This window comes from Amblyomma mixtum, chromosome 7, assembly GCF_055824585.1.
Source record: "Amblyomma mixtum isolate Tamu chromosome 7, ASM5582458v1, whole genome shotgun sequence".
Classification (NCBI taxonomy): Eukaryota; Metazoa; Arthropoda; class Arachnida; order Ixodida; family Ixodidae; genus Amblyomma; species Amblyomma mixtum.
In genome coordinates, this window is record NC_143018.1 from 7391609 (window position 1) to 7415546 (window position 23938).

The 23938-nt window shown below is 47.2% G+C and overlaps 1 protein-coding gene across 2 annotated transcripts in view; it reads right to left on the bottom strand.

Annotated features, from left to right (window-relative positions):
* Window positions 1-10895, bottom strand: part of eya (eya transcriptional coactivator and phosphatase 2) — a 134978-nt gene extending 124083 nt beyond the window's left edge. For both annotated transcript variants that reach the window (XM_089551509.1, XM_089551507.1), the window contains exon 1: window positions 10596-10895. In XM_089551509.1, the coding sequence (XP_089407635.1) occupies window positions 10596-10751 (156 nt within the window). In that variant the 5' untranslated portion in view covers window positions 10752-10895. The remainder of the gene's footprint in view (window positions 1-10595) is intronic.
* Window positions 10896-23938: the final 13043 nt, after the last annotated feature.

A 23938-nucleotide genomic window follows, 5' to 3' on the forward strand; every position in this document is an offset into this window, starting at 1 on the left:
TCCGCACTAAACGTCCACGACAAGCAGACATGCAATTAGACTTTTTTTAAAGCTAAAAGGCCGATATAGATGAGTATAGGTCCATAGCTGTCGAAAGAAGAAACTTCTTTCATGCATTTCTCTCATAGCCTGAGTCGCTTTGGGACGTTAAACCCCATAAAACCAAATGAAACCATTTCTCATGCGTCTTGCTGCTGCAGCTTTCTTTTTTCTTCTTTTCTTAGACCAGACTAATTTCGCTGTGATCGCTAAACAATAAATACGCAGCCGAACCCATGTTGTCAAAGTGATCGTCTGCTCCCCATAGCGCCAGCAGACGACACTTCGAAGTCGGAAGCGTCAGTTCATACTGATTATTTGTATATTTAGTTTCTAACGTGACGAATCAATGTGCATTCGTATAGCAACGATTGACCTGCCCTTTTTCAAAGAGCAGTCTCTATGCGTTCTAGAGAGCACTGTACTATATCGCGGCCGCCTGAGCGCGGTGTAGCCTCCTTTGCGCTGGAGAGTTTTATTTTCATGGTGAGCAGCGCAGCGTGCGCGTGTATGCACACGGTTCAGAGTAAACCCCCCGCTGCCGCTCGTTGTGCGAGCGCGTCTACGCTGCGGGAGCTCCTCCTTGCGATTGTGGGGTGCCGCCGTGGGCGTGTGAAGAGCCCTCATTAGGCCCGCCCAGGCGCTGAGCAAACAGCGCACTCCGCAGCCGGGCCCGCTTTTCAATCTATCCTTCTTGCCTCGTGTATGTGTTCGCGTGTTGGTGCACATTTTACCTTTGCAGCGTAGTCTTTTTCTGCCCTCCAGCGGGAACATGACTAGCGCTTGCTGAGCGATTGAGCCGTCGAACCCGAAGAGTCAATGGCGATCGGCTGCCATTCTCTCTCTCTCTATCCTTCTCTCTTCCCTTCCCCTGCACCCCTCTCTCTCTCTCCTTCTGGGGGGGGGGGGGGGGTCCGCGTGAGCCCTCGACAGGCCGGAGTTCTGCCACTGCGCTCCACTTTTGGCGCAACCCCCCTCTTCCACGACGCGTGTTGCTGGTACGGCAGCTAAGCCACAATGCTTGGAAGCGGGTTCCTTGAGGTTGGTGGCTCGGAGCTTGATCTTGTGACGACGTTTTTTGTTGACGCAAGCGTAAGTACAGTGGTTGAGGTGTTTCAAAGGCGAGTGGCTTGGCTACCCGACCTGTGACAGCAACGCGAGGCTTGTCGATAGCAGATCTGTCGGCGACTGGGTCTCTCACGCGTCGAGTATACGCGAGTAGCTAGCATAGGGAACAGCAGTTTACAACTGGTAGCGAGGCGCTGCAAGTGAGTCAGGGAGCAAACACGGGTTAATGACAACGTAGTCGAAATCAAGAGGAAGAAATGGGATTGGGCAGGGCATGTAACGCGAAGGCAAGATAACCGCTGGTCCTTAAGGGTAACAGAGTGAATGCCAAGAGAAGGCAAGCGTAGCAGGGGGCGGCAGAAAGTTAGGTGGCCGGATGAGATTAAGAAGTTTTCGGGGATAGAGGGGCCGCAGCTGGCAAAGGACAGGGTTAATTGGAGAGACATGGGAGAGGCCTTTGCCCTGCAGTGGGCGTAGTCAGGCTAATGATGACAATGAGTTACACTATTCACACAGGCCTTATTCTCAGTTTTCCATAAGGCGAGAAAAAGCGAGTTGTCGTCTGTGCCGCTTGAAATCGTCAAAAACTTCAGACTCATTCGGCTTTACGTTTTTCTGAAGAAGCATTTGTGCAAAAAGCACATATGAAACGTTAGCTACATCCTTCAAACTGAGTTGTTTAGCGCAGGCAACCATAACAATCCCTTTCTTTTAAATAGTCGATTCCATTTACAGGTTTTTGGTCTTCTCTTTTATCATTCACGATGGATGAATAGGTTAGCAGAAGGTACCAGGATGTATGCACATTAGGTGTGGCTTTATGCATGTGGTCACATTTCCTTGCGTCAGAAATACTGTGTTAAGAGGCGTGCCGCTCTCATTCTGCTATCGGTATCAGCTTAGGCGCCTTAGCTAGCCACCCCCTAAGAAAATACAAATAACGTTTAACTCTGTCCAGGTATAGCATGCCTCCTAGACAACTTAGTGGAGTTTCAGCTGTGTTCGATCAGAGTGAATGCTACACCATAAAGAAAAAAAAGTAAAATTAGCTCGTCAAGGCTTTCCCTCTAACCTAAATCCAGGTCGGTCTTTTCGGTACCGCTGTGAACTCCACACGTTTTTCAATGCTTGGCAATTTTTATTCACTTGCGCCGCTTCTCTTTGGGCTTGTTCACTTTCGTTCTATTCATTTTTCTTTTATTTCAGCCTTCCTGCATTTTTGGCGCATGGCGGTTAGCGAGAAATGACGTCCCAAATCTAAATTCAAATCTTGATCCTCTTCAAAACTGACCCTACTTTCAAGTTTTTCTTTTTCTCTTTCTACTTATTTTCTTTATCATGCGCAGGAAAGCACTGCCAGTGACTTGCACAGGCGCTTATAGCCACTTCCACCGCACACAATCCCCATCTATTCGGGCCACTTTCCTGACCTTCCAAGGGCAACGTTCCGGAAGGTCGCATCCATCGAACCACATACCATGACGCTGAACTTCGGGAAGGAATCAAGGAAAAGAAACAGAATAGAAATAAATAATAGACAATGGCTGACAGCGCGAGTTTTTCTCCACGCTTCGTGCCCGACTGACCAGTCACCTCGCTTACGTCGGCCTCTCGAAGCGCGATGATGCGAATTCAGGAACCGCGGCACAACAGCGGCCAGTCCGCCATGTCTGTCTGTCGTCGTCTGCGCCGCAGCAGACGACAGTGAACACGGAGCGGACGACAGTCCCGCGCCGCGGCTGCGACCACAATGGAGGCCCGAAAAGAGGGAAGACTGAGGGGAAACAGGGGCATGCTTTTCCGTGCTTCCTCGTCCGTGAGTGCACCCACTGAGACCGGGATCGCGCCCCCTCGTACGGGCGGCACCCCATTCTCTCCATTTTTTTGTTGCTCCCATCCTTCCTTCCGCTCGGCTGCCCCCGTGACATCCAGCGATTCGAACATCCAGCCAAAAGATTGCCAAAACAAACTAAACGCAGAAGGCGAACCGTGCCCTGTCCTGTCGCGGACGCCAAACTCAGCGGGAGCTCTCCCCAAAGAGAGAAGAGAGACCGATGTACCGGCTGTTTGTAGTTGCCTACCCTCAGCCTCCAGCCCCGACGCCACCATGCCCGCAGTCCCATTGTGGCCGCTTTCCGGGCCACCGGTCCCCCCTTCCTTTTCAGCCGCCGTGCGCCGCCTTCGCTAGAACATCGCGGGGGAATATATGGAGCAGGGATTTTCCACTCCCCAAAACCGTAATGACTACCGATTGAACCGCCCCCTCGAGCCGAGAGCAGCACTTCATTAGACGCGCCCTTGGACCCTCAGGGGTCCGGAGTCCGTAGAGCGTCGAGCGCTTGGCTTGGCTTGACGTGGATGGCTCCGTCTTCCTTTCCCTAAGCCGAAAGTTTAATCGTAATCCACTTGAACTAGATCCTTCTCTACTGCCGCCTTGAACCAACTTTTATCCAGGGTTTCCACTGGGCACTTGTGTGCTGTCAATCTCGCCTCCATCAGCTTTCAAGAGCAACCGGGTTATTGATCCCTCGGCGGGCAGTAGTCGAAGGGAAATTTTGTTCCTTTGGAACTGCCTTCGTATCCTGACGGAGTAATTGAAAACGCCATGTTAGCTTCGGTTTTTTAGTTGCCCGCGTAAAGTGACGCGCGCAGTCTTCCGTCGGCAGAAAATGCATATTTCTGTGCATCACTGGACTTGAAACTTGAATATGGAGTAAGCATGGAGCGATGAGTGACCTTCTGGGGTGAGAAGCGTGTGGGATTCACCTAAGACAGGGATTTGGCAAGAGCTTTGCGTGTAAACGTCAAATACCCGCGGCGACTCCGGATTCATGGATTCCGCATGTTGTACTGCGTGTAAAACTCTCATGCGCGTACCGACTGTTAGTGACGAAGGTCTTGTCGGGACTTCTCGTAGCCGTGGTATGCAGTTTCATCGCATCACATCATTTTCCTTAAATACCCCTTGTGAGATGTTACATAAGGGGTGTGATTTACAAGGTGCAGTTGCTTACATCAGCATTAAATGTTGATGGGCAGGTTATGGAAGCGATATGGTGGAAAGGCTACTTTAATCATTTGCTAATGCACGCGGGCGCATAACTTGAAGAGGGTGACCTACGCGATAAGATCTGTGTGGCGGGGGTGCGCAGATGATAGGGTTCTTGACTGAGCGGCGAATAAAAAAAACTTGCGAAACAATACAAGACTGGCAGTGTGACGGCGACCAGAAAGATTACGAAAACCTGATGGCAATTTTAGTGATGATATGCTAACGTCGCATGAGCACGAGGAGTGAATGAATTTGGTGACTGTTTTTGTACAGCTTAGAGGGCATTTGTCAGGTATATATGCTTGATGAGGGTTCCAGATGGCCGATGCATATTTTCAGTTTAGTTCTGATGAGTGAAATATATGCTTGCAGTCTTACATGTTGAGGAGCATACCGCAGGTGACGTTTTAAGAAATCAAGTGTTTTATTAGCCGATGATATCAGTTTAGTCACATGCAAACTTAAGGATAAATCATTAGAAACGGTGCTACCTAATTATTTGTAGGGCATTGCGAGGTCAACTGGGGCATTAGAAATTGTGTATTGGAAAACAAAAGGATTTCGACGCTCGTGAAAAGACATATACGTGCATTTCTTTTAGGGTTGAGCGTCATCAGCCACTTCAAACACAAGTTTCGCACTTCATTTAGGTCTGCCTGTAGGGATTCTCTGTGCCACGCCTTTTTTGACTACTTTATTATCCTGCTGCTTGAGCATAGTTTCTCTGTAGGTCATGAGTTAATCACTAAGAAACCTGGCCAATACTGCGGAATTTGATACTCTTGAGTTTTCTTTGCTGCAACTTTCTATTTAATTATTTATTTCTTTCCCCGGCAACGAAAATGACATCAAAATGCTACAAGCCCACCTGCTAGAGCATTTCAAGATTGCATCTAGACCTTCACTACATACGAGGCTGTTATGTAGTATAACGATTCAATCAATCAATCAATCAATCAATCGATCGATCAATCAATCAATCAACCAATCAATCAATCAATCAATCAATCAATTTTGTTTTCCCAGAAAAAGAACCTGGATGGTCCCCTGGGCTAAAAGCTGCTCAAGCATCTTGGCTGGGGCCCAAGAGACCACTACAAGGCAGTAGCAGTCGAAAAGAAGCACAGCTATAGCACCAATAGATACAGCACAAATATTCATCAAATAAAGAGTTGAAAAAATTCAAAACGTGAAATAAACGTTGGACAGTACAAACGAAAAAAACTGGATCAAAAATCTAGTAATTGCATCCTAAAACAGTAAGCACACGCGACAACATAATGCTTTTTTGAACTCCAAAAAAACGTTAACAACATTGAGCATTATAAAAGAAAATAATTGACTGGAAATCAAGTAATTACATTATTAACAGTGAACGCACGTAAGACAGCATATAGCTTCCTACAGTTCCAAAAACAAAGACCTGAGCTCTCTTCGGTGCAAGCCTGCTATGTGTATGAATTTGTTAAGCAATGCTGGAAGATAGTGAGCTAAAGATCGGCGTTTGTAAAATATACGGAAACGAGGAATTCCCCATATATCCAGATTTCTAGTGGTTATATTAGTGGCCCGGCGCTGTAAACCAGCCATTGAGGCTATGTGGTTAGTAACTGCAGGAAAGGGAAAATAGAATATCTTTAGCAAATGGAATTCATAAATCTGTTTTATGGGAACTATTTCGAACAACCTAAAAGCATTTATTGTAGTGGCCATAGGTTCCGTATTTCCAATATGGCGAATATATGGCGAAGTGTACTGCAATACTTCCGTGACCAACGCAGATGTTTTACGTAGAATGTGCTTAATCCATTTATTTAGTCCTCATTTCCTCAGACAGCCTCATTTTGTAGCTGTTTAATGACTTCTCTTTCGACATAGCCGTGCAAATGATGATTGAAAATTTGCTTAATCTTTTATTTACGGCAGTCTTAATTACATGAACGTTCACGTCAATTAGCTTTCCTTAGTCTCATGCGTTGGGCATGGCAGCAGCATATTTAATCGCAATTGGTGCAGCGCTTGTATGTCTCGTTTATTTTCATTTTCTCAGTGTTTCTTTTTTTTTTTTTGGTTGGTGGGGAGGGGGGATTCTCTACGATCATGCTCTCACGTTATAAAGTTGACTAGCGCAAATGATAGTGCTCTTGCAATTTGCGGTTAAATGAAGAGCCTCCATCAACACCTGTGAGCAGCATGCTTGGACGGCTCTGCACTGCCTGTGATTGCCACTTATTTATTTATTTATTTATTTATTTATTTATTTATTTATTTATTTATTTGTGATACCCTCAGGGTACAAAGTACATTTCAGAGGGGAAGGGCAGTTGATAACAAGAAAAAAGTAAACAAAGCACAATTCATACAAAACTACAGAACAACTGAGGCAAAGTAAAAAGAAGTGAGCAAAATTAACTCGGAACAGATTAATAAAATAGTTTAAGAACAATACTAGAAGGTGGAGAACACAACACCACAATAAAATACAAAAGCGATCATTATGTAATCACAGTGGCAAGTATTCTTCTAAATTGAGTTGTATCAGTGATGCTAGTTAATGATGCGGGTAGGGAATTCCATTCTTTAGAGGTTAGCGGTTAGCACTTGTTAGCACTTGAAGAATAACGTGACGTGAGCCGCGCTGGTCGCGTGATGCGTTACGCCAGACGTCGACGCTCATGAGAGAACAGAGCCACTACTAGCCTGGCCTTGAAACCGGTGTTGGATTCCGAACATTCCCCAAGGTAGCGTGCCTGTCGCTGGTCAGCATAAATATGCAATAGGCCCATAGCAGACTGCTGTGAGCGGCACAGAATGCGAAACCCCACAGCCCTTGGCCATTGGTGCGAGTGGTCTTTCAATGGGTTTTTAGAGGGATAAACAAAAAACTCCCACGGCGGTTATCACTGTATGTAACGCGAGATCCAGCGACAGCTGCTAGCGGTGCTGAGTGTAATATTAGCATTTGAAGCCCCGTGGGTCCAAAATGCGTCGTCGGCCAAAAAAATCACCCATTGGCTGGAGGAAAGTGGCGTCACGAGACGGGAGCATTCCCATTGGCTCGATGAAAGTGACGTAACGAGACGGCAGCATTCCCATTGGCTGGAATGAGGTGACGTCACGTCCGGTCAACGCTATCACATTGCCAACACAGAATAGAATTAGGTATCCCGGTGAATTTTGCTCTCCTCTAAAAGAACAGACGTGACGCCGCTATGATTTCCTTTTATCGTCGCTGTGTTCGGACCACTCATCGTGGTGTGTTGCCGTGGTACTTTGTAGCGAGGTCGTGCGTGACGCGTCACTTCACGCTGACCAATCAACGAGGCGTGGTGTAGCGCCGACGCTACAGAACCGCGAAATGTGCCATTAACAACTCTTGCTATAGAAATGCGCAGTCATGCGACGGCTTGCACTTGACTCTTAAATATGAATTCAGTAGGAACCTCTAGAACGCCAGAAGTATAAACAGGCACTAGTCCACTGTTTCGGAGAATCCACCCAGATGGGAGTAAGATTTGAAATAACGGAGAAATTACTCATTAGCATCCTTTATATATTTCCTTTGCAGTCGTATGACTGCAATTAGGTGGATGGCAGCAACTAGTCCCTTTTTCAAGCATTAACCGGGAATTTAGGACTTCAAATACGAGCATAGATAAGCAACGTGTATAACTCGAGCTAACTTTAAATGACCGATTATCAATGCTTTTTTACAACAACGTTTCCAAACCTATACTTCGGCGACGACCATTTTAAAAGGTATTTGAGCGGAGACGTGTTTAGAGAGTCTACTCGGTCTCTAGGTAGCAGCAGTCTAGACTTACTGGCAGTGCGGGCAGATGCGCTATTATTATGATAGTACTCCTGGTACACCTTGTGATATGGGCCGTAACCTTTAATTTTATTTCCTTTTATTCGTCCCACTACAGCATTTGATACTCTAATCTTACCAGATAACGAGAGGAAAGCCAGCTGTGTCGCTAAGGGAAGGCGAGTGGTGGCGGATGCCATCCCAAAAGGGCGACATCGAACCTTTGCCCAGCTCTTCCTTTAGTCGTTGAAAAAGCGGATGCTTCCTGTCAACGCAGCTCCTTTTGGGCCTCTTCGCTGTATAAAGCAGTTATGTTAAGCTCACGACGCTCGATTTCGTCTTTGTCTTTACGAGAAGCACTCAAGCGGTGCCACCGAGGCATCATGCCTAAGCCAAAATTTGACTCTCCAAACCCCTTCCGTCTTCGTACCGCCCCGCTAAGAACATCCCGGCGCCGAGCCTGAAGAACACAACATAGGCGCGGTTAAACGTACCGACATCACTACCTTATGTGCAGAACACTGCATTTTTTTTTGTCACGACTGTGGTGCGTTGGGACTGCTTACTGAGGCGTCCTTTGCGTCAGGTTTCATTAAACCGTACATCCGTTTCAATCACGAAGAGACCAAATGATAATGAAGATGAGTCAGTGACTCACAAGCTTCAGTTCAGCATTGGTCCACAGAATGTAACGCACAACAAGTGCGACAGGAGGTGACGTCATGCTCGTGGTGACGTCGTGCCAGTTGTATATCGAGATCCGGTATCGGCTTGTGTAGCCTCTTCTCGTGTTACGAAGACAGCAAGTGTTCACATCGATGCACCAGTAACGCCCTTTGTCAGCGTGATTGCTGAATGGAAATTGCGGCATTATTTTTTGAGAGGCTCAACGTGTCCGATAGGACCTTTCAGCGCCCTCCAGACATCGAACAGCATAGAAGTCTTCTCTTGGTGGGACAAGCTGGTATCAGTGAACACCGATGTCCGAATGACCAAATACGTACTCCTGGTTGCTTTGTTTTCAAATAACATGCAGTAAAACATTTCTATACAACGCAATGGGTTAAGCGACGAGACAGAGATTGAAGTGTAAGCTTATGCTCCGTGAGCGAAGCATGGCGCTGTCGAGGGCACAAATGAGTAGTGGCTTTTCCCGGGATCTTCCGCTTACGCCCATGAGAAGCCCTGTCCTCTTTGAGCACACGATCGAACAATTACGGCGATGCTCTTGTTGGAGGTACGTATCGATTCAGTTCAACACAATTTGTTCTTGCTTTTTTACAGACTTATAGAAACTATGGGACGGGTACCTGGCTATAAATGTGCTTAGGTACAGTCTTTGACAAAAGTAACCAGGCTGCATTGTTTGCTTCTCATTCGTATAGCAGAGCCCCCACGGCTTCCCTAAAGATCAAAAAGTTCTTTGAAGGTGAGAACAGGGATTCTTCTTACCATACAGGGATTTAGAGCTTGAGGGCTGGCATAATAACTTTAATATACGACTGAAAAAAAAAAAACGTGCAGCCTGGTTACTTTTGACAAAGACTGTACATCTGATTATAGTCACAGTCACCTTACGTACAGCAGCAGTGTAAATATCAACCCAGCAAGAAAAAAAAAAAAAAAACCTCTGATACCTGCTCTCAATAAAAGCGAGTGCGTCAATATATAGAACATTTAATACTGTACACGCGTAAGACAAAACAAATGTACAAGTACCTTCAAATAAGAAGTTGTGCAAAAGACCGAAGACGTTCAACGCGCGTATATGTCCTACATTAATGGACCCATTTTTCGCAAGCAGTGCAGTGATCCACTAACACGGGAAACTGAAGATGTTCGCCGAAATGGCTGAGGGACGCATTGGCCGCCCTCCGTTTCTCTTCCAGATAAAGCACTGGCGTTCAGATAGGTTTGTGCAACGCAAGTTGCGCCCGAGCTCCTTTATTATTGTCTATATTTTTTTCCCACCACTGCAGTTTTTCGTACGTTCGAGCAAGCATACTCGCTCTAAATAAAAGTCATGCGGCAGTACAGCTGTCTGTTATTCTAACGCGCTGACTTAAAATTTCACCTTCGCTCTAGGCTGACGGCGGCAGCTATACGAGCACCAGTCAGAGCCACATTTCCATGATGACGGCTGCGGTATACGAATGAGGCTATAGTGAAATCACTGCTTTGATCATGGAACAAAGTGCGTTTGCCACAACCAACTAGTCGCTTCGTAAAAAAAAAAGCAATGCAGTGGGGAGGGGGGACGGGAAGGGGGGGGGGGGGGGGGGGGGGGGGGGGGGGAGGGACGGTGGTGTTTACTAGTGCAGGTGCATTTGATATGTGTGCAATATCCTCCGTATCTATTTTTGTGTCCTTTTTTTCCTCTCCTTTTCTTTATGATGCAGGAAGGCTAGCCAGTTCAACTCTCTCGTCCGCCGATCTTTACGTCATCAAACCTGATAATAACAATAATAATATTCGCTGCCGTATCTGCATTATGTACGCACTCTAAATCTCGCCTCCTTAATCATATTAGGACCTCGGAGATGCAAGGCGGGGGTCTTACACTAACCGAAAAACAGACACATTTGAATGAAACGGTCGCAGGTTTGGGAAAAATCGCCGTCGAACCTGGTTTGACGGCGCCAGCTGAATCCTGGTCGGTGCGCAGCGCCCGCCGGCGTTCCTCCGGTTGCCGTTAGCGGCGCCGCCGCAGAGGTGGAGGTGACTCGTCGTCTGGTGAGAAGCGGTGACCACCGAAGCGGAGTGCGCCACTCCGTAGAGCATGCTACATGCGCCACGCGCGCGCACACAGGACCCAGCGGACTCGGTCGCAAGCGGCACACACAAACACGCACGCACGTAGCAGAAGGCGCTCGCAGCCCCCTCTAGCGGGAGCGACCACAAAGCGCGCCCAGGCCACGACTCCCCGGGCGTTGCCTGCACCGGGACCCACGCCGCGAGAGGGGGAGAGGGCAGCACCGAACAGGGGGAGGAGAGTACTAGGGGCAGAGGGAAGTTGCGTGCAGCTTGCGACGAGGGTAACTAAACGGCCCGAGTCTATAATTGTATGCAGTTAAACCATTAAACCAACGTTGAGTAGTTTGGAGTATAACGGTGCGTTTATGCTTATCTTGTGCATTGTAAAAAATGTGGATCTGATAGTTTTTATATATTTAACCACTAAATTTTGCACGGCAAATAATGTTCATAAGATGCAAAAGTGAAAATGGGATTAAACTTACAGATTAACGTGAAAAACATAATGATGGTTCATGGTCGTTTTCAGCATGTGCTACCGCGATAGTGAGGTGATTCGCAATTTGGAGTGTTGCATGTAGTGGATGAAATGTCTGAGCAGCTTAATTTCTATCTTCGGCATAAATTCGTAAAGCAAAGAATCTGTAAAGAAAGGGTTGCCATCATTGAGTCGTGACAAGGCCTAATTTTCACAGCATCCTAACGGCTTACGTAAAGGGAACCCGATTATCTCCAAGCAGATGATCGTTCACAAGTTCCTAACTTTGTAACAATTCTTTCCGCAATTCATTCCTTCTAGTGATAAGCCCCACCTCCTCCCTCCATGGCTTATATATGACTTATTACTTATGGCTTATTTATGCTTATTTAAGTGTCAGTCCTGATGTCACATGACGCAGCTAAAAATTGTAGAAGAAAAACAATGGATCAGGAAAAATTGCTTTGAAAATGTTTCAGTTTTCTGCTCCATGAACCCTTCTTATGAAGTTACTTTGTCGACGCCGAGGCAAAATTAGGCATGATCGTGGACTTTGAATGTAAATTATGAATTCCCAGACAAACCGAACCGCATCATGTTTACGGGTCGATTTCGTTTCTCACAAACATTAGTTTTGCTACAGTGCGTTAGAAGTAAGAAAAGCGTATTCTTTAGGAGAACTTAACGCTTTCTGCTCTATGTTTGATGATTTTTCCACCCCAGGCAGAAAACTTTGCAATTCAAACATAACGAGCACTAGTACCGGGTCCCCCTGACATTAGTTTAGTGCACAAAAGGAGGACCCAGATAGAGCAAGAAAAGCATGCGACCGGGACGAACAGCTATAGCGAAGTAAGGGACTCGGGTCCACCGAAGTCGAACTTTACAGAGCGCGCCACAAACCGAGAGTTGCAACTTCGCGCCTCATTGCACGCAACTAGCGCGGCAGAGAGCGGAACAGCTGGCCTGGGTTCCAACACGGGGTGGAGTTTGCCGGCTGAAAAAGGGCGTGGCCTCTGAGAAATAAGCCCCGCCTCCACACAGGTGTGTGTGCGTCCCGGCTCTCCGCGCAGTAAGCAGCCTTCACCCCACCCCAGAGCGTCGATGATCGATCGATTAGTTCGCAGCGGCAGTCAGTGGTGGTTGTTTGCTGCCCCCCACTGCGACGCCGCCGCCGCCTCGCGTCCGTTCCTGCCGTTTCGCGTTTTCCGCCGAGACGGGCGCTTTGCCGCAGCACCAAAGTGGATTGCGGGACACGCGCGCGCCGACTGCCCATCGGGCGCATTTGTGTCCTGTTGTTGTCGCAGGAGAAATGGGCGTCGCTGTCTGAACCGCTCAGCGTTATGGCGCTTGTTTGTCATTCCACTGGCGCCCTCGGCGTCAGGGAAAAGCACCAAAAGGCGAGGGTACGTTGGTGGTGGTTTTGTGTTTCCTATATGTGCTTGCTGCGCGCGCTTGTGTCTTTCAAGATGTTTCTTTCGAGACCGTCTCCCATACGAATAAGCTCGGGCTTTCTGGAGCACAGAAGGAAGTTTTTACGAGTCCTTCGGGAATGAGCGCAGAGTGATAGTTTGTCAGTTAACTGCAATGGTGTTTACTGTACCATTGGGAGACTGACGTCACGAATTCACAGGGTCTAGTATACCTCATTCATGACACATTTCGTCAACGTTTCGTTAAGGGTGATAACCATGCAAGGACTCACAGGCTACTGGAAACAGAAATATATAAAAAAATCAAATGTTTGAGCCCACTCGCATTTACTGGCATGGCGCCGTAATGCTAAGCAGGTGACGAAGTACGCAGGCACTGCAAAAGTGAATCCGCTCACACTGAAGTGGAAAGGCCATAGAGGCCATAATGGGAAAAACAAACTATGGTTCGAATTTATCCCTCGTTGCAATCAATACATGTGCAAACTCTGTGCAGCGAATAAACGGACATAGCGAAGGAAAACTTCCCATGTTATGCCTGAATTAGTAGGATATTATGAAGCGGGGCAACTTTTCCACTGTTTTTGTTACACTTCTCTGTAAAAAGGTAAGCTTCCGTAGAAGCCCTGTATTCATCCAGGGTATTTTCGCCTACCACTTCATCATCTTCTGCACCTTCTTCCAAGCACACCTAAGGAGCATGGACAGCCAAACCCCGCACCTACTCGCCCATGCACGTTGCTTGAGCTATGCGCACGGAGTGCACGCTGGTAAATACATGGGTGCTCCTGTCGATGAACGGAAACGTATAATGCATTTCGCTCAGTAAAAATATTAGTAACTACGTATACTGAACGTGTTAAAATTAATCTCACAACTGGCAGCGTTCCATACTTCGTACCGTTTTTGATGAAAATGAATGTTTTTGTCCCTTGGACTTTGGAGGCATTGGTGGAGTGTGACAGCAAAGTCCGAAATATTGCACTTTGTCAAACCACAACTTCATGGTTTGAAGCCTTGGCTGTGCCCTCTGCTAGGAAAAGACCAGACGGAAGGGACTACGAGGTGGGAGAAACGGGGCGCAAAACGCCTTTGTTGTCCCCTCCTTTGACGAGACGCATTAAGATTATGTGAGGGGCTGCCGAGGTTGTAGCTGTCAAGGTTAGCTTTCAAATGTTTACAACACCGGAACGCAACAGTGTACTGATAGCGATGCTGTTGCAGCGCTCTTTGATGAACCTACTTTTTACACTTCCTACGCGGCAGATGTGCTTCAAAAATCGTCGCTCTCATTTGCCCAGATGCGAAGTTCAACTGTTATGGCACCTGCGGTATTCGGATCTCTTTCCGATGAATAAAATGTTTTACAATAAATTAATCAATCAATCAATCGGATGAAGTTATCAGGCCCGCTCAAAACTTGGAACAGTGGAGGTGCCGAAGTAGCAGGGGCGACCGGCAGTTCAGCCTGCGTCTGCTCGGTTCAGGAAACTAGCCGCAGAGCATATTTTGATTCCCAGTTTCGTAACAAATGTGATTCAAGAATTATACCTTACCGGCATAGTTAAACAAATGGCGTATTTGCAATGAGTTTCAGATTTTAATGGGTGCGCTGAGTGATAATCAACCAGTTGTGCTTTAAACACGCTCTCTGCATGTATTGTAAATGCGCGGCACGATGAAGTGCCGTTATAGCGAAGGTCTCGATATAGCGAAATTTGGTCCCGGTCCCGAGCGGCTTCACTTCAACCAGGTGTTGACACGATTGCAAAGCCAGTTTTCTTGGCATTTGATACTGCAGACAGAGCGCACACACAGAACAAGACTAAAGTGCAAGACACCCCAGCGCCTGTGGTGCCTTATCACCTAACCAGGCACCATATCTCTAGTGGTGTCCCGATCTCCGTCTTTGTGTACGTAAGAACGAGGTTCTGTTTTCTCGTATACATGTCCTGTTGTTACCAAAATACCTTCCGCTCCGTGCAGTCAGCGACGCATTCAACTGGCTGATTTGTTGCCACCGCTCAGTATATACCGAGCTAGAAACAACCCGCTCTTAATCCTCCAAAATGTCTCTGCTCTCGGGCAGAGCACCGACACACAGCTGACACCGCGTCTCCCCAATCGCGGTCCTCAAAGAGGCAGCCGCGATTAGCAAGCAGGCGTGCTGATGGCCCCCTGGCGGCTGCTGCCAGAACAGCAGAGCAACGGTCCCATCAGTAAGTGAACGGTCTTCATGACGTCGTTCCTTATCGGCGCAATCTCGCGGCCCCGAGCGCTGTCCTCTCCTGTGATGGTGGGGGACCAGCTGCTGCTGTCGCTTGCTGCCCTGTCCCGTCGCAGAAGGAGGGACAGAGCTGCTCACAAGGCGAGTCCTTTCACGCGTGCTGCCTTCCGTAGAGAGCGCGCGGCGATAGCGATCTGGCTCGTCGTTGTCGTTCGTTCATTCCACGCAGTGCTCTTCCCTCTCCGCCTCGTGGGCGAGCTTTGGCTGCCTCCAAAGAGGCCGGACGGTTGGACGAGGGGTGGGGGGAGGAGGGATAGACCCGGGCCGGCAGGGCCCAGACAGGCGCCGACGCGCTTTCCCGTCCTTCGAGATCTGTCCTCTCTTTTTTCAATCTTCTTTTTTTTTTTCGTTCTTGGTGCTTGAAACTTAGTTATGCCTGATCTGGGCTCGGGTCCCCGTTTATTAATTGTCCGTTCCAGTCGCGCCATCGGCGTGCTCTGGAGTCGTCTGCAACGTCGTGGACGCCGTCGCGTGGTCTGTCGCTGCGAGTGACGGACTTGTAAAGCGGGAGCGTGCGTGTGCACCCTGTGAGAAACTCGAGAGAGGTGATCGCAGGAAGAGATATTAACGGTATGATATCGCACGGCGAGATGTTAATGGTTTCCGCACGTCGTTTAGCGAAAGCGGGAGAAGCACCGGTAGTGCAGAGAAGACAGTGAGGCGGGGTGTGCAATACGCAGGCATCCGGCTCTCCCCTTCTCACGACGATGCTTTGGCATTTGCGTCCGGTGAGCAGTGACGTAGCCAGAAATTGGGGGGGGGGGGGGGGGGGGGGTCACGTTGCAGCGCGGCCTCGTCTGTATAGAATTTGTCGGGAGATAAAATACATGAATAATAACTGTATTGACATTGCAATGCCATTGTGTACTAGATGCTGCAAACGAATTCTTGAACGCTATGCACGTGCAAGACAAGCAAAACATGTATTTTTTCATGAAAGAATATGTTCCTATATCCCAAAAATTGTGGCAGAAATAAGCGATATCAATGCTTCCATGTTTTTGTCTATTTAATACGTAAAGAAAATATCACACGAACTTTAGAACGAAAAGTCCTTTAAGATTGTCCTGTGCTTTTCGAACCGTTGGTGTAATTGTGCTAATACGTGGTCCATGAATGGAATGAACGCAGTTCTCCGGAAATATTCTTCAGCAATTTCGGATGAAACGCTCCCACGATCCTGTTGCCAGACATCTGCTTGTCGTCTGGTGATTTCCACATCGAGTTTTTGTGCCAGTTCCTGTACTTGTGCAATGATTTTTGAGAATGAAGCATCGCATTTTTGCGGGTCATTTTCGATCACCTGCTGTACCACAACCATGTCGTCAATGGCGGCGCTCATGTCGATGTGCCTAGTCTGCAGCGTCTTCGACAGAGGCAGCAGAGTCACCGCTGACACATGTTCCGCCACATGCAGGCTCACAAGGAATGCCGGTGACAAAAGTGTCAACGCTATAGACTATTTGCCTGGACTGGACATTTTCCTATTCCGTTTAACTATGCCTCCTCTAGTGCCGCGATCAGCGGTTCAAACAGATTCACAAATGAAAGTACTGCATAATGCTTTTCCCCCAGCGCGTTTCACATAATCCAAAAAGTCGCTGCCTTGTGGACTCGGGACACACCAAACTTACTCGTAAAACGTGTGAGCGGTTAGGACATTTGAGGAAAAGTTCGACGTTGCGTTTAGTGTTCCAAACCAGTTTCGGATATCTGTGATGGAGCATGCCGCACAGACTAGGTTAAGGGATTGGCCGGCACAATGTGTGCATAGTACGGCTGGATATTTCTCGCGAACGACAGTTTGTACACCATTCGTTTTGCCAGCTATCGCGCTGACACAATCATAACCTTTACCCCGAAGATGATGCATATTAATTCCAAGGCCCAGGAGAAATTTTGTAATGGTGTCGCCGAGGGCCCTGCCACATTGGTCATGAATTTCGTCACTTTGGTCCTGCACCTTTCGCGTCCAAAAGCTTATGAGAACTTTGTACCCATATAGTTTCGAAATTGAAATCTATGCTCTCCGTAGATTGCGCGGCCGCCGCTCAATGCCGCTACGAGCCTGCTCACCATCGAAACGTCCTTGAAACTTTGCGCTCGGGTGGAGACTCTTGCGTTGTGTGACTTCACGTGCACAGGCGTTGCCACGAAATCCAGCCCGAGTTCTCAACGCTCGCGCCGAATTGTTTTTTCGAACGTGAAAAAGACATTGTTGACAAAATCCAAAATGATTGCCGGCGCCGGTGGTTGTTTTGTCGGCCATGCATGACAGTACGAAAAAATTCCGGGGGGTTGGGGGGGGGGGGGGGGTCTGAAGCCCTATAAGCCCCCTCCCTGGCTACGCCCCTGCCGGTGACCATTAAGCATTGTCCCAGATGCCCCCAAATCAGGAAGGAAGTACCACTGGCCTCGACGTAAGGTCCCGAATCGCGACGAGCCTGTGATGACAGATACTCTCATCTGGACGGAAATGAACTGTTTCCGGGCGTCGTTTGAAATGTGCGGAAAAGTTCAGTTTACAAGCTGTCTTCACACACATAACAAGACTAATGTAGTCACAAAATTATCACATTATAACAACCACAACATAATTAGGACCGTCAAAATCTGGTAATCACGAACGATTAGTATTGACCATGACCGACTAAAGAGCCCAGCCTATAGTAATCTTGTTTAATAACATTCAGTAGTTGTCCAGCGCGGACACAAGACGCAAGAGAACAGAGAGATGTACACCCATTATGTTTCACCGACCAGGCCACCAGTGTGCACTGCAAGAAATATCTGCTCTCAGCTATTAAAATTCCCATCCCTGAAATCTCCTGGTGTTCGTTTTTATGAAATGATGTCGCGATGCATGTAGCAAGGAACGTGTTCCCTGTGGTGAAGTGTCCCTGAAGAAAAAGAAGAGCGCATGAAGGTGCAGACAGTGAGAACAAAATGAAGAGGGAAGTTTCGGCCTCGGTGACGCTGCCACCGACAATTTAGTTAAACTTGCGAGGATCACTTTCATTTTGTTCTTCACGTGAGCAGGAGTACTGTTTAATCGTAGTTGATTAACGTCATGCCTGATCTGTCGCACATCAGGAGAACATTTTATTTAAAATTTTACTTAGTAACACTTGATCAGCAACAAACTATACCAAGGTATAAAGCATGCAGTTGTAGGCAAGTAGCCAATGTCATCAATCGATGACATCACTGAACCCATGCAAGCTTCTGTCGGAAGCACCAAACGTGACTGAAAGTGGAGAGGAACAGACATATAGTCTATTAAAGGGGCACTGAAGACCTCACGTCACGTCAGTTGGGGGTATTTACTACAGGGTGGATATAAACTAACTTACGGATAAAAATATTACCAGTTAAAAATGGCAGTTGTACAGTCCGACCGGTGGTTGCAGTGACGTCACATCACTTTCGTCTGGTCAAATATAAGGTCTGTGGTTTACTGGGGTTTAACGTCCCAAAGCGACTCAGGCTATGAGAGACGCCGTAGTGAACGGCTCCGGAAATATCGACCACCTGGGGTTCTTTAACGTGCACTGACATCACACAGTAGACGGGCCTCTAGAATTTCGGCTCCATCGAAATTAGACCACCGCGGCCGGGATCGAAACCGCGTCTTCCGAGTCAGCAGCCGAACGCCATAACCACTCAGCCACCGCGGCGGCTGGGACAAATATAAGTTGGCCGGTATCGCTAGACTACCTCATTCTAATCCCAAAGAGTTCACTCTAGCCGAAAGCGGAGCTTAGAAAAGACAAAACAAGAAAAAGAAATGAAGGTGTTATCATCGCGGGCCGATTTGGCGAGTATATGCATGCTTCGCTACACCGCCGTTCAACAGACCTCTGCCTAGCTGTTAGCAACAATCTTACCTCGGGGGAGCACGAAGACTGGGGTGAAAGAGACAGGCTTGGTTGGCAAAAGCGGTTTGACCACCTGTATTCTCTGCCAGAAATTGTGTATAAGCTATATTAGATAAGGCCCAAGTACGCGGCACTCCAATGCAGGGCCCATTGGCGACTGGCAACTGTTAAAATTATTTAATGCGCCCGTCAAACATGCACTTTAGAAATATTTTCGTGTACTTAGAACAAGCCTGGCCCGTGATGTCCACTGGCACTGAAAACCTACCAGACGCTTAAAGAAATATAGGACCCTCCCTATCGAAGGGTATGCTGGCAAGGGGCTATTTGAGATCCCGGCAGAGATTACTGCATTCTAAAAGGCCCCTCATAGAAGCTACTGCAGAGCCCTACGAAGTGTCGTGAGCGAAGACAGCAGCACGAGCGCCGTGCTTGGCTGGCCACTTTTTCTCTCAGTTATGCACATTTCTAGTTTGTCTCGTTTAGATTACGCTCTGCCTGATAAACTCATATGATACCATTGCTAACGTATCAACCAGGTAAGCAAGTTCCGTGTGGAACAAGCAATGCGACGGGCGTCGGTAGACCCAGCTGTACGCAAAATAGCGCGATAATTAAGCGAGTTTTGTACAACATTGCACAGTATTCATGCAGAACGCACTAATATTTAAAATCGCACCTAAATGACGCAAGCAAAAATATTTTTCGACGTAGACATAGCAGCGCTTGATCGATGCGCTGCGATTCCGGGTTGGAATGCGGCTGCACATGAGCGGTCAGGGTGATGGCATGCCCTTGCGAGCCATCTCGTGACAGAGATCAGTTGCTTGAGCACGATCTACCGCACAGCAGTAAGCTACTAATGCCCGTCCAGAAGTCCTCAGAGTACTTTACAGCGAGCACAAGCCATTCGGGCCTTTGACTGCTCGATCGGTCATGATTTCAATATGATTCGTTCGGGAGGACAACAAAGTAAACTGAGTGCTTGCTTGTGCATCAAAAAATACCTGGGTGCACAAGTGAATCAATATCCTTACAATCTTAGTAGAACGTTAAGTTGGGCGAGTTGGTATAGGTTCATGGTTGAAAAACAGCGCACAAAAGACTAGACACAAGAGTAAAGGAGAGGACAGGACAAGCGCTGAACTCACAACTAAGGCTTTATTGCGAAAACCTGGGTATAAGGCATAATACATGAAAACAAAATTGAACAAACAAAACTATGACAATGATAAAGCTAGCGTGCGCCCGAAGCCCAAAATCTGCCAAGGAACGTGATCTCGTTATCACTTAAAGCAACCGAAGGTTCGCTAACGCAGCCCCGTTGCTCCGTTGCGATGAAGTATGCTTCTGCTACTTCCCGCGTAGTTTGATCTCTGTGAGAATACAACACCTTTGCTTGACTTAACAAAGCAGTGCACTTTTTCTTCTTGTTTTTCATCACTGCGCACCCCTCACAATGAATAACAAGATAAGATTGGTCGTTGCCTTTATCTAAATTGTTGTTGTGTTCTTGCAAACGCTTGTCCAAGCAACGGCCGGTCTGTCCGATGTACTCTTGTGTCTAGTCTTTTGTGCGCTGTTTTTCAACCATGGTCCTTACAATCACGTGCACGCCGCAAATCCTGAGAACTCCTGACGTCTGTCACTTTACCTTCCACAGCTCCAAAACCTATTTTCGCCGGTTTTCGTTTTTCGGAAAGCTGAAGGAATATATATGCGGCCACTATTCGAACAAATAGGCATTCCACCGCGTATCAACTCAACGGCACTGATAAAAACGCTGCAAATTATCACTACACGAGACTAAATCCTCTGCACCGTGTCGCCATCATAGGAATGTTTTTCCAAAACCACACCAGCACATGCCCTTCGCCCCTCATCCGAAACGTCGTCCGTGATGTAGGCCGGGAGAGGTCTATGAAACCAATAACCAACCCCCCCCCCCCCCCCCTTTTTTTACGGTAATGACGTCACGAGTTTGAATCGACTGGCGGGAAGATTTTTAGGTTAAATTTTCTCGCCGATAAAGCAGTCGTTTGCTGTGGAACAAACGTAAACATGGCCAAAAAGAACCAGATAATCAATTTTTACCAAGAACAGTAATTGAATGGAGTTGTTCTCAGTGCTCCCCGAGGGTACGAAGCAATCTGGCGTAGCAGACCTAAATGCACACCTGCTAATTTGAGCTCTGCAAGATGTTTATTACGTGCAACCTAATTGTCGAACGCTTTGCCGAAGTTTCTCGAAGGATGATGCAGCGCTACTAAATAACTAGCTGTCACGTAGTGCCTTTGCAACTTCACTTACTTAAAAAAAAAATACGGGTTCATTATCAGTCTTGCAGAGGTCATGACATTCTAGGTTGAAGAGAGACGAAATGGTAAAAAAATCCACCCTCTTCGTAGTTGTAAGCACATTTAAATCAATCAATCAATCAATCAATCAATCAATCAATCAATCAATCAATCAATCAATCAATCAATCAACCAAGTTTGTTGAATACATATAAAGAGAAGCATACATATGCATAGTGACATACAGAATAGTGATATACGTACAGATGGTCTGCACAGTTATTGCACACGTTGAATTAAGGCCGCCGACACAAGTGTCAGAGGTGATCGTTCGTGTCACATAACCAGCAATTTACGAACCGCCTCTTCGTGAAAGACAAATCGGACCTAATTCCGCTGTAGCCTGCTCTTAGAAAGTGGCTTCGACATCGGCAGGACTCGCAGTTTTAAATACCATTCGCATAGTGATTTCTAAAAAATACGATCCATTAAACCAAAATTTCATCGATAACTGTTAGTCATCAAATGCCAAGATGCCCCTCCATCGCATAAATGACCAGTTTTCACTTCGAAGTTGAGTTCCTACTGTGTAATCATTTTCTTCAGATTGCACTTGAATACAGTGCACACGCATTTTCAACGTACAGCGTGTTCCGCAATTAAACGCGTGGCGTAGAAGGCACCTCACAGCTAAATCGCTGAATTTTTAAAGCTGATTAAGGCAAGTGCCTCAAAGAAATGTGGCATAAATCAATTCTGCCGACCAAATTCCATTTCTGTGCGAAACTTGAGCTCGAACAATTCACCGGTTTAGCTGTGAGGAGCATTCTACGGCGCGCATTCAATTGCGGAAGATTCTATATGTTCGGATTTGAGATTTGCTTGTGGAGTGGGGGGTATAATTCCTGACTCGCCTTTCAGATGATACGTTCAAATTCTACGGTCAGTCTAGAAACTTCACCCTGCCGAACTCCTTGGCTAAACAGTGCCTACACATTAAAACGTCCAGCACATGCATTGCTGTCGAAATCATCATCATCATCAGCCTGACTACGCCCACTGCAGAGCAAAGGCCTTTCCCCATGTCTCTCCAATTAACCCTGTCCTTTGCCAGTTGCCGCCAACTTATCCCCGCAAACTTCTTAATCTCATCCGCCGTCCTAACTTTCTGCCAACCCCTGCTACGCTCGCTTTCTCTTGGAATCCACTCCGTTACCCTTAAGGAACAGCGGTTAGCTTGCCTTCGCATTACATGCCCTGCCTAAGCCCGTTTCTTCCTCTTGATTTCGACTAGCATGTCAATAACCCGCGTTTGTTCCCTCACCCACTCCGCCCGCTTCCGATCTCTTAACGTTACACCTATCATTTTTCTTTCATGCATAGCTCGCTGCATTGCCCTCAACCTCTTTGTTAGCCTCCACGTTTCTGCCCCATGGGTCAGTACCGGTAAGATACAGCTGTTGTATACTTTTCTCTTGATGGATATTGGTAAACTGCCATTCATGATCTGAGAGAACCTGCCATATGCGCTCCACCCCATTCTTATTCTTCTAGTTATTTTCCTCTCATGATTCGGATCAGCTGTCACTACCTGCCCTAAATAGGTAAATTGGTTGTTGAGGGAAGGAAATGGCGCAGTATCTGTCTCACATATATCGGCGGACACCTGAACCGTGCCGTAAAGATAGGAGTGAAAGAAGAAAGAGAGAAAGAGGTGCCGTAGTGGAGGTCTCCGGAATAATTTCGACCACCTGGGGATCTTTAACGTGCACTGACATCGCACAGCACACGGGCGCCTCTTGCGTTTCGCCTCCATCGAAACGTGGCCGCCGCAGTCGGGTTCGAACCCGGGTACTCCGACTCGGTAGACGAGCGCCTTACCACTGAGCCACCGCGGCGGGGGCCCTAAATAGACATATGCCTAAATAGACATATTCTCTCCAGCACCGCGCCATCAATTGGGAACTGCTGTTCCGTTGCTAGACTGTTGAACATTACTTTGGTTTTCTGCATGTTAATTTTCAGCCCCACGGTTCTGCTTTGCCTGTCTAATTCATTAATAATTTTTTGCAGTTCATGTCCTGAGTGACTTAGCAAGGCAATGTCATCAGCGAATCGCAAATTACTTACTTAGGTATTCTCCATTAACTCTTATCCCCAACTATTCCCATTGCAGGCCCCGGAATACCTCCTGTAAACAGGCGGTGAATAGCATAGGCGAGATCGTGCCTCCCTGCCTGACACCTGTCCTTATTGGTATTTTATTGCTGACTTTATGGAGAACTATGGTAGCTGTGCAATCATTATAAATATCTTCCAATATAATCAACGAACGCTATATATAGGGGCTGGTTATATTATGCGCATTTCTCTACCACCTGATCGATAGCGTGAATATGGTCTATTGTCGAGCATCCTTTACGAAAGCCTGCCTGATCCTTCGGTTGATTGAAGTTTAAGGTTGTCCTGAACCTATTAGCGATTACCTTAGTAAATACTTTGTAGGCAACATACAATAAGCTGATCGGTCTGTAAGTCCTTGACGTCTCCTTTCTTATGTATTAAGACAATGTTAGCGTTTTTCCAAGCTCTAGGTACGCTCGAATTCACAAGGCATTGCGTATGCAGGCTGGCTAGTTTTTTTAGCGCAATATTTCCTCCATCCTTCAACAAATCTGTTGTTATCTGATCCTCACCAGCTGCTTTCCCCCTTTGCATTGCTCCTAAAGCTTTCTTTACTTCCTTCTTTGTTACTGGCAGGATGTCCCATTGCTGTGCTCTACTGCCTCTCTCAGTAATGTTCTGATTGCATTCGCTACTGTATAGATTTGTGCAGAACTC